This window comes from Heterodontus francisci, chromosome 9, assembly GCF_036365525.1.
Source record: "Heterodontus francisci isolate sHetFra1 chromosome 9, sHetFra1.hap1, whole genome shotgun sequence".
Taxonomy (NCBI): domain Eukaryota; kingdom Metazoa; phylum Chordata; class Chondrichthyes; order Heterodontiformes; family Heterodontidae; genus Heterodontus; species Heterodontus francisci.
In genome coordinates this window covers 53,812,949-53,827,328 of record NC_090379.1, presented here as the reverse complement: position 1 = coordinate 53,827,328, position 14,380 = coordinate 53,812,949, and the positions used below count along the sequence as shown (strand labels likewise).

The 14,380-nt window shown below is 45.8% G+C and overlaps 1 protein-coding gene across 1 annotated transcript in view; it reads left to right on the top strand.

Moving 5' to 3' along the window:
* Nucleotides 1–14,380, top strand: part of pygl (phosphorylase, glycogen, liver) — a 171,013-nt gene that overhangs the window by 34,200 nt on the left and 122,433 nt on the right. The window contains exon 5 of the mRNA XM_068038311.1: nucleotides 13,901–14,032. Coding sequence (XP_067894412.1) covers nucleotides 13,901–14,032 — 132 coding nt within the window. The remainder of the gene's footprint in view (nucleotides 1–13,900; nucleotides 14,033–14,380) is intronic.

The window sequence follows — 14,380 nt, the reverse complement described above, 5'->3', positions numbered from 1 at the left end:
CATCATACATTCCTCTGATGTTTCCGGTGTCTGAGGCCAGCTGAATATGACTGCATAGGTGTTGCCAGTAGTCGTTTGCGCAACGCCTAGCTGTTCTTTGTGCAGTACTTCTGGCTGCTTTAAGCAAAAAGGCTTAGGAGCATGTATATTACAGAAGGGTAAACCCATTGCATTCGCTTCAAAAACCCTGTCTGCGGTGCAGTCCTATTTGTCGAACATCGAGAGGGAAACATTAGCCTTGATGTTTGAAATTATGCATTTTCACACCTACGTATTCGGGAAGAGATTTGTAGTCGAGACCAATTACAAATCGATCTAGATGGTTTGGGGGAAACCATTGACTACATCACCTCAGGGTCAAATATGACACCAAGGTCATTACCTAAGACGATGTCAACCCCGTCCACAGGCAAACTAGCGATAATCCCTACGGTCACCAGTCCCGAAACTAGGTCGTACTTTAGGTGCACTCGGTGTACAGGTACAGGCATACACTGCCCTCCAACACCATTCACCACCATTCTGGTGTTCACTGCAATCTCCGGGGGAAAGGTCAGGCCTTCAGGATATGGGGTTACTTTCCCTTCAGACACAAAACCTTGATAACCCTCAGGAATCCGATTAAATTTTCCAGCACTTGCAGCCGTAAGCTTCCTGGGTCTCACTCTTACTGCAGTTAAAGCCGCAGCTTGTTCTGCTGTGCCTTCCATCAGGTTCACTTCATCACTGAGCAGATGTGCCCTGATTAACCCTACAGGTTTTCCCTTTAGTTTCCAGTAGTCAGCTCTTAAATACTCTGTTTTATTACAATGGAAGCACACAGGTCTCTGGGTCTCATTCCTGCTCCCAGCATCTTCCTTTTTGGCTGTAGGAGGGCCCCCTGTGTCTCCTGCTTTTCTTTCTCTCCCAGGACTGCTTGGGCTCATACTACCTTCCCACCCTTTGTCCTTTTCTGATTTGTGGGGTTGACTAGGAAAGGTTCTCCCCGGGAGACCAACTTATAAATTAAAGCAAACCTGTTGGCCAGAACGGCCGCTTGCCAGGCTCTCTGAACCCGCTGCTCCTCTACATGTGTCTTTACGGAGAGTGGGAGAGAGTGTTTAAATTCCTCTAACAGAATTACTTCTGTGAGATTTTCATAGCTGAGCTGTACTTTAAGAGCCCCCAGCCACTGGTCAAAAGCCTACTGTTTACTTCTTACAAACTCCAGAAAAGTTTGATTAGCTTGCTTCCTGAGGGTCCTAAACTTTTGGGTACTAATTCATATACCCCGAGGATAGCATTTTTTGTCAATTCATAATTTGATGAACTCTCATCTGGCAACAGGAATAGATGTCATGGGCTTTTCCAGTTAGGTTGCTTTGCAGTAAAAGAGGCCAGGTCTCAGCTGGCCATTTTAGCTGCTTTGCCAGTTTCTCAAAGGGTAGAGGTGCGGGAAATGGGCCGGACACGGTTGAGGGCTATGTCAACAACAGTGGGGGGGAATCCTCGGTTGAGGAAAAAGGAGGTCATATCAGAAGCATCGTCATGGAAGGTAGCATCATCAGAGCAGATGCGTCGGAGACAGAGAAACTGGGAGAATGGAATGGAGTCCTTACAGGAGATAGGGTGTGAAGAAATGTAGTCCAGGTAGCTGTGGGAGTCGGTGGGCTTATAATGGATATTAGTAGGCAACCTATCCCCAGAGATGGAGACAGAGAAGTCGAGGAAGGGAAGGGAAGTGTCAGAGATGGACCATGTAAAGGTGAGAGAAGGGTGGAAATTGGAAGCAAAGTTGATAAAGTTTTCGAGTTCAGGGCGGGAGCAGGAAACGGCACCGATACAGTCATCAATGTACCGGAAAAAGAGTTGGGGGAGGGGGCCTGAGTAGGACTGGAACTAAGAATGCTCGACATATCCCTCAAAAAGACAGGCATAACTAGGACCCATGTGGGTACCCATAGCAACACCTTTTACTTGAAGAAAGTGAGCGGAGTTGAAGGAGAAGTTGTTCAATGTGAGAACACGTTCAGCCAGGCGGAGGAGGGTGGTGGTGGATGGGGACTGGTTGGGCCTCTGTTCAAGGAAGAAGCGGAGATCCCTCAAACCATCCTGGTGGAGGATGGAGGTGTAGAGCGATTGGACGTCCATAGTGAAGAGGAGGCGGTTGGGACCAGGAAACTGGAAATTGTCAAAATGACGTAGAGCGTCAGAAGAGTCACGGATGTAGGTGGGAAGAGACTGGACCAGCGGAGAAAAGATAGAGTCAAGATAGGAAGAAATAAGATCAGTGGGGCAGGAGCAGGCTGACACAATGGGTCTGCCGGGACAGTCCCGTTTGTGGATTTTGGGAAGGAGGTAGAAGCGGGCTGTCCGGGGTTGCGGGACTATGAGGTTGGAAGCTGTAGACGGAAGATCTCCAGAGGAGATGAGGTCAGTGACAGTCCTTTGGACAGTGGCTTGATGTTCGGTGGTGAGGTCATGGTCCAGAGGGAGGTAGGAAGAAGTGTCTGTGAGTTGGCGTTGAGCTTCTGCAAGGTAGAGGTCGGTACGCCATACAACAACGGCACCACCCTTGTCTGCAGGTTTGATGACCAAGTCGGGGTTAGACCAGAGAGAACGGAGTGCCTCAAGTTCAGAGGAGGACAGGTCAGAGTGAGTGAGGGGGGCAGAGAAATTGAGATGACCAATGTCTCGCCGACAGTTTTCAATGAAGAGATCAAGAGCTGGTAAGAGGCCAGGGGGAGGGATCCAGGTAGAGGGAGAATGCTGGAGTCGGGTGAATGGGTCTGCTGGTTGGGGGGAGGACTCCTGGTCAAAGAAGTGAGCCCGGTGACGGAGGTGACGGAAGAAGAGCTTAACTGTCCCTTAACCCTGCCTTGACCATGCACACTGGTATTTTCCTGTCTGTCTTCCATGGGAGAGGTGGAGCAATGGGTTAGGTTCTGAACTATTTTGTCCCAACAAGGGCTGGAGTCAGCTGCTCTGGTTTTGGAGACAGCAACCACGTGCTGTTGGCAGATTTGTGCCTGAAGCTGTTGGATTTTAGCTAAACACGGAGCATGGTCTGCTTCAGGGGAGGCGATGGTTTGTTGCTGAAGTATCCCTCAAAGCCCCCGCCCCCCTGCATCTTCTAACTCCTCACATAGGTTGGTATTTTATGCCAGTAATTCAATATTTTGTTCCAGTATCTGCTCTAGTATTTTCCTTCTATAATGTGCTCTGTCATGTGCTTCCTGTTCCCAGCGTAACTGTGCAGGATGGCGATACTCTGCTGCATATACATTTTAATAAAAAAAGTCAACAGATGAAACTCTCCGCCGAACAAACTCTGCTTTCTTTTTGTATAATCATCCCCTTGTTTTTTTTTATTGCACATAAATGTGCCCCATAGACCAACTTACCCCAACCCTTTTCTAATTTAAGTTTGCGTTTCTGAACCTCTTCAGAAAGCCTCCCGACAATGCACTTTTGCTCCAGGTGCGCCTGTTTTCTCTCCTTGGCTGTCTATCTATCAGCTGTTCCCTGTGAAATGCCGAAGCCATTGTACTTCTGTCTTTACTTAACCAAAACTCAGCTGAGGTTTTCTACCAGTCTCAACAATACTCTCATGTGTTTAACTAAGCTGTTGCTTCTCACAACCCAAGTCTATGATTCCGGCCACTGTGAATCCCACTGTTGATACTACTGTAAGATTTGATCTGAGAGTCACAGATTACCCAAAAAGGAGTCGATGTCATAGGTGGTTTTAAAGCAGTTTATTGAGAAGCAACAGTTTAGATACGATACATTAGCTAAATAGGCAGCAAAGATGTAGGGCCTGTAACAGGTAATAATGGTTTACTGGTCCCAGATCAGGCAAATGGATGGGGGAAGCAGAGGGATGCTGTGTTCCATAGCTGGCAGCAGCAGTATCTTTTTTATTCTTTCATGGGATGTGGGCGTCGTTGGCAAGGCCAGCATTTATTGCCCATCCCTAATTTCCCTTGAGAAGGTGGTGGTGAGCTGTCTTCTTGAACTGCTGCAGTTCATCCGGTGCGGGTACACCCACAGTTAGGCAGGGAGTTCCAGGATTTAGATCCTGTGACAGTGAAGAAACGACGATATAGTTCCAAGTCAGGATGGGGTGTGACTTGGAGGGGAACCTGCAAGTGGCGGTGTTCCCATGCATCTGCTGCCTTTGTCTTTCTCGGTGGAAGAGATCGTGGGTTTGGAAGATGCTGCCAAAGGAGGCATGGTGAGTTCCATCTTATATCTGGTACACACTCCTGCCACTGTGCAACAGTGTTGGAGGGAGTGAATGTTTAAGGTGGTGGATGGGGTGCCGATCCAGCGGGCTGCTTTTTCCTGGATGGTGTCGAACTTCCTGAGTGTTGTTGGAACTGCAGTCATCCAGGCAAGTGGAAAGTATTCCATCATACAAGTATGCCTTGTAGATGGTGGCCAGGCTTTGGGGAGTCGGGGTGGGTTACTCACCAAAGAATTCCCAACCTCTGACCTGCTCTTGTAGCCATGGTATTTATGGGGCTACTCCAGTTCAGTTTCTGGTCAATGGTAGCCCCCAGGATGTTGATAGTGGGGAGGGTTCAGCGATGGTAATGCCATTGAATGTCAAGAGGAGATGGTTAGATTTTCTCTTATTGGAGATGGTCATTGCCTGGCACTGGTGGCGTGACTGTTACTTGCCACTTATCAGTCCAAGCCTGGATGTTTTCCAGGTCTTGCTGCATCTGCTTCAGTATCTGAGGAGTTGTGAGTGGTACTGAACATTGTGCAATTATCAGCGAACATTCCCACTTCTGACCTTATGATGGGGGAAGGTCATTGATGAAGATGGTTGGCCCAAGAACACTACCCTGAGGAACTCCTGCAGCAATGTTCTGAGGCTAAGATGATTGGCCTCCAACAACTACAATCATCTTCCTTTGTGCTAGGTATGACTCCACCCAGTGGAGAGTTTTCCCCTGTTTCCCATTGACTTCAATTTGGCTCGGGATCCTTGATGCTACACTTGTTCAAATGCTGCCTTGATATCCGGGGCGATCACTCTCACCTCACCTCTTCAGGTCTGCTGTTCTTGGTCAGCAGGGTTCTTTTTTTCTACCTGCTGGATCCTTCTCACAGGCTTTCTGTGATTGTTGGACTAAGGCTGTAATGAGGTCAGAACCCAATGGCCCGGCAGAACTCAAACTGAGCATCGGTGAGCAGGTTACTGCTGTTTAAGTGGTGCTTGATAACACTGTCGACAACACCATTCATCGCTTTGCTGATGATCAAGAGTAGACTGATGGGGCTGTAATTGGCCGGATTGGACCTGTCCTGCTTTTTTGTGGATAGGACATATCTGGGCAATTTTCCACATTGTCAGGTAGCTGCCGGTGTTGTAGCTTTACTGGAGCAGCTTGGCTAAGGGCTTGGCTAATTCTGCAGCACAAGTCTTCAGTACTACAGCCGGGATGTTGTCAGGACCAATAGCCTTTGCAGTATCCAGTGCCTTCAGCCGTTTCTTGATAACACATGGAGTGAATTAGATTGGCTGAAGACTGGCATCTGTGATGCTGGGGATCTCAGGAGGAGGCCGAGATGGATCATCCACTCGGCACTTCTGGGTGAAGATGGATGCGAATGCTTCAGCCTCTTCCTTTGCACTGATGTGCTGAGCTCCCCTATCATTGTGGATGGGGATATTTGTGGAGCCTCCTCCTCCTCCTGTTAGTTATTTAATTGTCCAAAACCATTAATGACTGAATGTGGCAGGACTGCAGAGCTTTGTTTTGATCCGTTGGTTGTGGGATTGCTTAGCTCTGCCTATTGCCTGCTGTTTCTGCAGTCTGGCATGCAAATAATCCTGTGTTGTAGCTTCACCGGGTTGACAATAAAGGCCTGCTCAGGTCGGGAAAAAGAACCCGACCCGAACCTGACCGAACCACAGCAGACCCGAGCCTGACCTGGCCTGAATCCCTCCGAGTTTGCCCCGAGCCCAACTCGACCTGACCCGACCATCCCTTTACTTACCTTCCTGACACCAAACCTGCAGGAAGCTGCAGGGCATGCGTGATGACGTCATCGTGACGTTACTCGTTCACTGCGCAGACTCAGTTTCGTCCCAGACTCCCAGCTCGGCTAAGTTTTTAAATTTCAATACTTACCAGCAGAGCACTTACTGTGAGTGTCCGGCCCAACCCAGACCGAGCCCCACCCAAGCTGGACCCGGAAAAGGGGCCTGACCCCACTCGAACCCGACACGTGTTGTCGGGTCCCATCGGGTTAGGGTCGGGTAGCAGGCCTTTAGCTGACACCTCATTTTTATGTATGCTTGGCTGCACTGTTCATTGAACCAGGGTTGATCCTGTAGCTTGATGATAATGCTGGAGTAAGGGATATGCCGGGCCATGAGGTTACAGATTGTGTTTGAATACGATTCTGCTGCTGCTGCTAGCCTCCTGAATGCCATGTTTTGAGCTATTAGATCTATTCTGAATCTGTCCCATTTAACCATGGCAATTGTTTGATCTTTGAATTGGAATCATTCTGTTCTGATGTTGCTGCTTCATATCTTATTCATCTTGGTTTGGGTATGAGCCACACTGTCTCCAGAATCCTCTGTTAATCCATTCAAGTCGATCAGACTCATTAACAGGCAGTAGCTCCTTTCAATTTCAAAGGGGTTCTCCCCAGAGTTATTTCAGACGAGGTGAACGAGCCTCATCTTTGCAGGCGAGTTTATGGATTTTCAGTGCAGGAGGGGGTCACAGGGCCGCAATTCCATTTTTACTGTGTTCTTTGATTTTGTTTAGCAGTTAACTTTTTTTAAATTCATAATTCTTCCATTTCATTGTTTATTTTATCACAGCTCCTTCTGTGTATGACACCTATTTCTGTCTGAAGCCCATAAAGTCATCTCATTGCTTGCTAGGACATCCTGTTTAACCTTTACTCAGACAGTTGGTTTAGATATGGGTCATGAAATCCCACCTTATTAGGCTTTAGGAATGTCTTGTTTCAGAGCCTGTGCTAGAGTCATGTCCTTGGCAGGCATAACAGGCCTATGCTGTCCTGTGTCTTGTGAGCCTGGTTGCCTGCTATAGATTCCTTCTTAATGAGAGGTATAGTGCTATTTCTATAATTACAATTAATTTTCTTATGATTTTATAAGGTTATTAGACAGCCATTTCTTACATGAGGCTTTCAGCAACAGGTGGGCTTAGGGAGGTTGAAGCTGGCTGATGTTTCGGAGGTGAAAGTGGACGATCTTTGTGTGGAGAGAATATGGGGTTGGAAGCTCAGCTTGGAATTGAATTGGGTGCTGAGATTGCAAAGTCATGTTCAACCCAAGATAGTGGCCACAAAGGGAAATAAAATAGGTGGCAAGAGTATGGAGTTTGTGGTAGGAACCAAAGACAATGACTTCCATCTACCAAATGTTTAACTGGATGATGTTGTAGCTCATCCAAGACTGAATTTTGGACAAGAGTCTTGTAAACAAATGCAATGGAAAGACTGAAACAGATTTTGGAGAGCTAGAGCTGGGTGTCGTCAGCCTATGAATGGGCCCAGAGCCTGTGTCTGGATGATGTCGCCACAGAACCAGCATGTAGATGTAGGAGATGAGGGTACTAACAATAGATCTTTAAGGGACTTGAGAGAAAAAAAGCCATTGCTGCAGGTTCTGTGGCTATGATTGGATAAGTAAGAATGGAACCAGGTGAATGCATTCCCCATTGAGCTGGACAGTGGAGGAGAGGTGTTGGAGGAGGATGGTGTGGTTGACCCCATCAAAGGCTGCAGAGGGATTGAGGACAAGGAGGGAAAATGCACAACCATTACAGTCACAGTAGTTGTAATTTTGCATTGATTAGCGCTATTTCAGTGCTGTGGCGGGGTGAAAACCTGATTGGAAAGAATAAAGCATGGCATTGTGGGAACGGTAGCTTTGGGAGGCGGAAAAACGTTGAACAAGAAAGGGAGGTTAGAAGTGTGTTAATTTGCACGGGCATAGGGGATGATTGTGGGATTTTTGAGGAGAGGGATGATGACAGCTGTATTAAATGGAGGGAAGTACCTGAAGAGAGGGAACCATTTAATATAGCATTTTTCACGACCTCAGGCTGTCCCAAAGCACTTTACAGCTAATGAAGTTCTTTTGTTTTTGAAATGCAGTCACTATTGTAATGCATCAATCACAGAATTGTTACAGCCCAGAAGGAGGCCATTTGGCCCATCTTGTATGCACTGGCTCTCCAAATGGGCAATGCCATTTTCCCTGCCTTCTTCCAGTAACCCTGCATATTCTTCCTTTTCAGATAACAGACTAATTCCATTTTGAATGCCTCGATTGAACCTGCCTCCACTACACCCTCAGGCAGTACATTCCAGATCTCAATCACTCGCTGCTTGAAGAAATTTTTCCTCATGTCACTTTTGCTTCTTTTGCCAATCACTTTAAATCTGTGCCCTCTCGTTCTCGATCCTTTCACAAATGGGAACAGTTTTTCCCTATCAACTCTGTCCAGACCCCTCATGATTTTGAATACCTCCATCACATCTCCTCTCAACCTTCTCTTCTCCAAAGGTAACAGTCCCAACTTCTCCAGTCTGTCTTCATACCTGAAGTTCCTCATCCCTGTAACCATTCTCGTGAATCTTTTCTGTACTTTCTCCAATGTTCTTACATCCTTCCTAAATTGTGGCACTCAGAACTGATGTAGTACTCCATCTGAGGCTGAACTAGTGTCTTATCCAAGTTCGACATAAACTCCTTGCTCTTGTACTCTATGGTACTATTAATAAAGCCTAGGATACTATATGCTTTATTAACCACTCTCTCAATCTGTCCTGCCACCTTCAATGTCTTTGGCACTTATACACCCAGGTCCCTCTGCTCTTGCACCTCCTTTAGCGTTGTACCCTCTTTCTTATATTGTCTGTCCATGTTCTTCCTGCCAAAATGAATCACTTCACATTTCTCTGCATTGCACTTCATCTGTCACTTTTCTGCCCATTCCACCAACCTGTCTATGTCCTTTTGAAGTTCTACACTATCCTCCTCATAGTTCACAATGCTTCCAAGTTTCGTATCATCCGCAAATTTTGAAATTGTGCCCTGTACACCAAGGTCTAGGTCATTAATATATGAAAAGCAGGGGTCCCAACACTGACCCCTGGGGAACTCCACTGCAAACCTTCCTTCAGCCCAAATCACTACACTCTGTTTTCTGTTACTCAGCCAATTTCGTATCCATGTTGCTACCGTCCCTTTTATTCCATGAACTCTAATTTTGTTCACATGTCAGTTGTGTGGCACTATATCAAATGCCTTTTGGAAGTCCATGTACACCACATAAACAGCATTGCCTTCATCAACTCTTTCTGTTACCTCTTCAAAAAACTCCAGCAAGTCAGTTAAACATGATTTTCTCCAAACGTGCTGGCTTTCCTTAATGAACCCACATTTGTCCATGTGTCTATTAATTTGGTCCCAAATTATTGTTTCTAGAAGTTTCCCACCACCAAAGTTAAACTGACTGGCCTGTAGTTGCTGGGCTTAACTTTACATGCTTTTCTGAACAAGGGTGTAACATTTGCAATTCTCCAGTCCTCTGGCACCACCCTGAGTCTAAAGACTGGAAATTTATGGCCAGTTCCTCTGCAATTTCCACTCTCACTTCCTTAAGTATCCTTGGATGCATCTCATCCGGTCCTGGTGCTTTATCAACTTTAAGTATGGACAGCCTATCCAATACTGCTTTCTTATCAATTTTAAATCCTTCTAGTGTATTAATTACCTCCTCTTTCACTGTGGCATCTTCTTCCTTGGTAAAGACAAATGCAAAGTATTCATTTAATACTTCAATTAATTTTTTAAAAATTCATTCATGGGATGTGGGCGTCGCTGGCCATGCCAGCATTTATTGCCCATCCCTAATTTCCCTTGAGAAGGTGGTTGTGAGCTGCCTTCTTGAACCGCTGCAGTCCATGTGGGGTAGGTACACCCACAGTGCTGTTAGGAAGGGAGTTCCAGGATTTTGACCCAGCGACAGTGAAGGAACAGTAATATAGTTCCAAGTCAGGATGGTGTGTCACTTGGAGGGGAACTTGCAGGTGGTGGTGTTCCCATGCATTTGCTGCCCTTGTCCTTCTAGTTGGTAGAGGTTGTGGGTTTGGAAAGTGCTGTCTAAGGAGCCTTGGTGCATTGCTGCTGTGCATCTTGTAGATGGTACACACTGCTGCCACTGTGCGTTGGTGGTGGAGGGAGTGAATGTTCGTAGATGGGGTGCCAACACTCGCTTTCCTATGAAAGACAAATGGAAAGTGACATGGCAACAGCCCAGCTCCACCATCAACTTTATTTCTATGCATATTGTTGATTGTGGAACAAATCATGCTCTTCTCCGCTGTGAGTGTTCGATTTTATTCAAAAAGAAAAGAAAGCATAAACATGAAGCCCCTTCACAGGTAAATGTGCAACTCTTCAAGCATAGCCAAAAGAGTGGGAGATTTCAGTAAGCATTAGCTGATGCCTTTGCTGAAAAACCAATTCCAACTGAACCTCAGAGTCCAGAGGAGGGGTAGACATCCTTTCAGGATACTATGGGCTTGATTTATTCTTGCCTCAACCTTTCGGAGTCATCCTGGCACGATTCAACTGCCTTCAGGCACTTAAGTGCCCAACACCGGGATCCCTGTGCCTTTAAGGATAGGGATCCCACCTTCAAGCTGCCGGCCAATCAGAGGACCAGCAGCTCAGTAGTATTGGCAGTGCAACTGGGAGCGGTGGCCACTGCCAGTACTACAAGCGGCCTGGGATCAGGCCCAGCACTGGAGACTGGAACAAGTGGGTGGTGAAACGGGGTCGCCGGGGCCAGTCTGGCAGGCCTTTGCCGTCGGGGGCCCTTCGTGGGCCACAGATTGCCCATAGCGGGGCTCCCCCCACCCTCCCAAGCCCACAGGGAGGCCACTTTGTTTCACTGGACGACCTCCCCACGTTGGGGAGACCCCCCCCACCACTGATTTAATTCCAGTAGCGACGGGAAGAGGCTTTTAAGTGGCTAATAATTGGCCACCTAAGGGCCTCAATTGGCCTCTGGCCGGAAAGGCCATCCACGGCCTTTTCCACCCCGATGTAATCGCGATGCGACAGGAAAGCGATGGCGCGCCTGCCTCCCATCACAATTCTGTGACCCCCATCCCCACCTCCTAGTCCGTCTCGTGGGTGGGGGGGGGGGGGGGGGCGCCATTAAGTCCAGCCCGATGTATGCAACAGCAAGAGATGTTCTTGCTGCAAAGAAAAGAAACAATGCTGATTGGTTCAAAGTTGATGAAGCTTGTTTAACTCCAATTATTGAAGCAAAAAGGAAGGCAAGAGTCCAGTACTTGGACACCCCTCGTAACGCATATACACTGCAAATGAGAGAAGAATCCCAAAATGTCCAGCAAGAGTTTCATAAACGTTTGAGAGAATACTGGTTTGATCTCTGTCAATGTATCCAGACATATGCCAAAAATAGTGATGCTCATGGAATGTTTGCTGGACCTAGAGGCGATGGGCCCCGTTGTCACCATACCTGATCTGGTACGAATTGCTATGGGAGAAATGATCACTTCCAAAGAAAGAATTATGGATCATTCGGTAGAGCACTATCTGGATCTGTGCAATAGACAAAATGCAGTAAGTGAAGAAGGACTCTGCTTTTTTACCAACCAGTTAAAGAAGAACTAAAAGTGCCCGCCCCCCCTCCCCCACCATGAAAGATATTACAGTGGCGCTAAAAAATGTCATGGATTGTCAGCAGAACTCTATAAGCTGGGAGGTCGTAGTCTGCATGAACTGTTCTTGCTTATTAGCATGTGGGGAAAAAAGTTCCCAGGAAATGAGGAATGCCCAAAACATAACCATGTACAGGAACAAAGGTGACAAGTCAGATTCAAACAACTACTGCGGCATTTGATTGTTGTATGTAGTTGGAACAATCTTTGCCTGGATAATGCTCAGTCACCTACAAAAACTTGCCAATGATGTCTATTCAGAAAGCCAATGTGGGTTCAGAGCTGGTCTTTCAACTACAGACCTGATCTTTATCTTGAGACAACTTCAAGAAAAGTGCAGAGAACAGCAGAAGACACCACATGTTGCTTTTGTAGACCTGGCAAAAGCCTTCGATCTGGTTAGCAGAAATGGCCTGTTTTCCCTTCTTTAGAAAATCGATCAACCAAAACTACTCTAGATCATGAAATCTTTCCACTGTGGTATGAAAGGAAGAATCACCCACAATGGAATGACACCTGATTGATTTGCAATACTCAGTGGAGTAAAGTAGGGTTATGTTCTTGCACCAACACTGTTTGGCATCTTCTTCTCCTGCGTCCTGCTTTATGCTTTTCGGGATAAAGATTTTAGAGAAGGGGTATTGCTACGCACAAGATCAGATGGAAGACTGTTCAACCTATCCAGATTGAGAGCAAGGGACCAAAGTGAGACATATTCTGATATGTGAACTTCTGTTTGCTGATGATGCACATTTTGTAGTGCATTCAGCTGAAGGCCTGCAGTCAATTCTAAGTGCCTTCTCAACTGCTGCAGAGGGATTTGGAGTCATGATCAGCCTACAAAAGACAGTGATAATGGCGCAAGATGGTCAGTTCGAAGCAACATTACAACTAAACAACACTGAATTGAGCAATGTAGACAAGTTCCGCTATCTGGGCTCAATGGTCTCTAGTAAAATTAAGCTTGATGACTTAGCCTAGCTTGTATTGGTAGTGCTGCTGTGGCATTTGGAAAATTTCAGGCAACAGCCTGGAAAAGCCCCAACTCAATTGCCACATGACTAAGAATCTGTAATGCCTGTGTATTAAGTAGGCTGCTGTATGACGCTGAAACTCAGGCTAAATATCAGAAGCAGGAATGCAGATTGAATTCATTTCATATGTGTTGCTTGAGAAAGATCCTTGGGATCCATTGGCAGCATAGAGTCCCCAACACAGAAGTACTGCTGCTTTCTAATTCAAAAAGTATCATGGCAATGCTCAAGCAACATTGACTATGATGGCTAGGCCACATTGTGAGAATGGATGATGGTTGCCTATCAAAGATGTGCTTTATGGAGAGCTTGATGGTGCCAGTAGACCTGTTGGGTAGCCAAAGCTAAGGTACAAAGACTCATGCAAGTGAGACATCATTTTGTGCCAGATTGACTTAAACAATCTGGGACCAGTCTGCACATGACGGAAGCATTTGGCACCAAAGTTTCCACATTGGAGCGTACAAATTGGAAGAAATATGTCTTCAGATTGTCACAGCAAAGTGCCATTGCAGGAAGGAGCATGTGGCAGTAGCCCCTGAATCAATGAATGACTACGTACAATGCTCTCATTTTAACTAGCAATGCCTTGCTCAATTTGGACTGTATTCCCACCTGAAGATTCACAACAGATGAGCAGTAGATGTGAATCCTCAATAATGATGCAAAACCAAAGAAGAAATTAAAATAATAGCCTTGGCTCAATGGTAGTGCTCTTGTCTTTGCTGTGCTAGAATAAAGCAAAAGGAGGCTTGCTGCTTTTCTTATCCTGGTATTGTGTTAAAAACAGTGAGCTATATTTAAACCTTGACTTGCATTTATATAGATATCAGGCACATAAAGATGCACTTCATAGTGGGCATGGGATCACTTATGGAAACAATCTAAGATGCTGAACCCACAAAAACATCGGGAGTAAACACCTCAAAAATATAACAGAGCTGTCCTGACAAAATTGAATTGTAGTGGTAGAATGTTTAAAAGCACTTCCTTTAAAAACTAAGCTCCAAATTGTCTGCATTATGCCTCCAAACCTGTAATCAAATTTCTGCGGAGTATGTGATTAATTATTTATGTATGGACAAATTAATAAATGTGAGCTTCATTCTGCATAATTATAGGTGGAGGAAGCTGATGACTGGTTGCGACATGGCAACCCTTGGGAAAAGGCTCGTCCAGAGTACGTGCTGCCTGTTTACTTCTATGGCCATGTACTGCATACCAAAGATGGTGTCAAATGGATTGATGCCGAGGTATGGCATTTTGCCTTTACATTTATCTAATCAAAATTGGTAATATATTTTTGAATCTAGTGTTCATACTCAGAAAAGAGCTTTCTTCTAACAATTTGTAATTGCATTGAGCTGCTGCTAAATGTTCTGTACTATTTTGCAACTTATTGTGAATGTTTGTAAAATATTTAGCTAGACTCTGTTTGGTTGACCAACATAATTCATAAATTACATAAAATAAGAAATCTCCGAGAGTGTTATTTTTAGTATTTTGAAGGATGTGTTGCTTTATAATGACAGGCATATTATACCGTGAATTGCACATTGTAGCATTATGCATTACTAATAGACCTCCTGTGGCATTGCTCA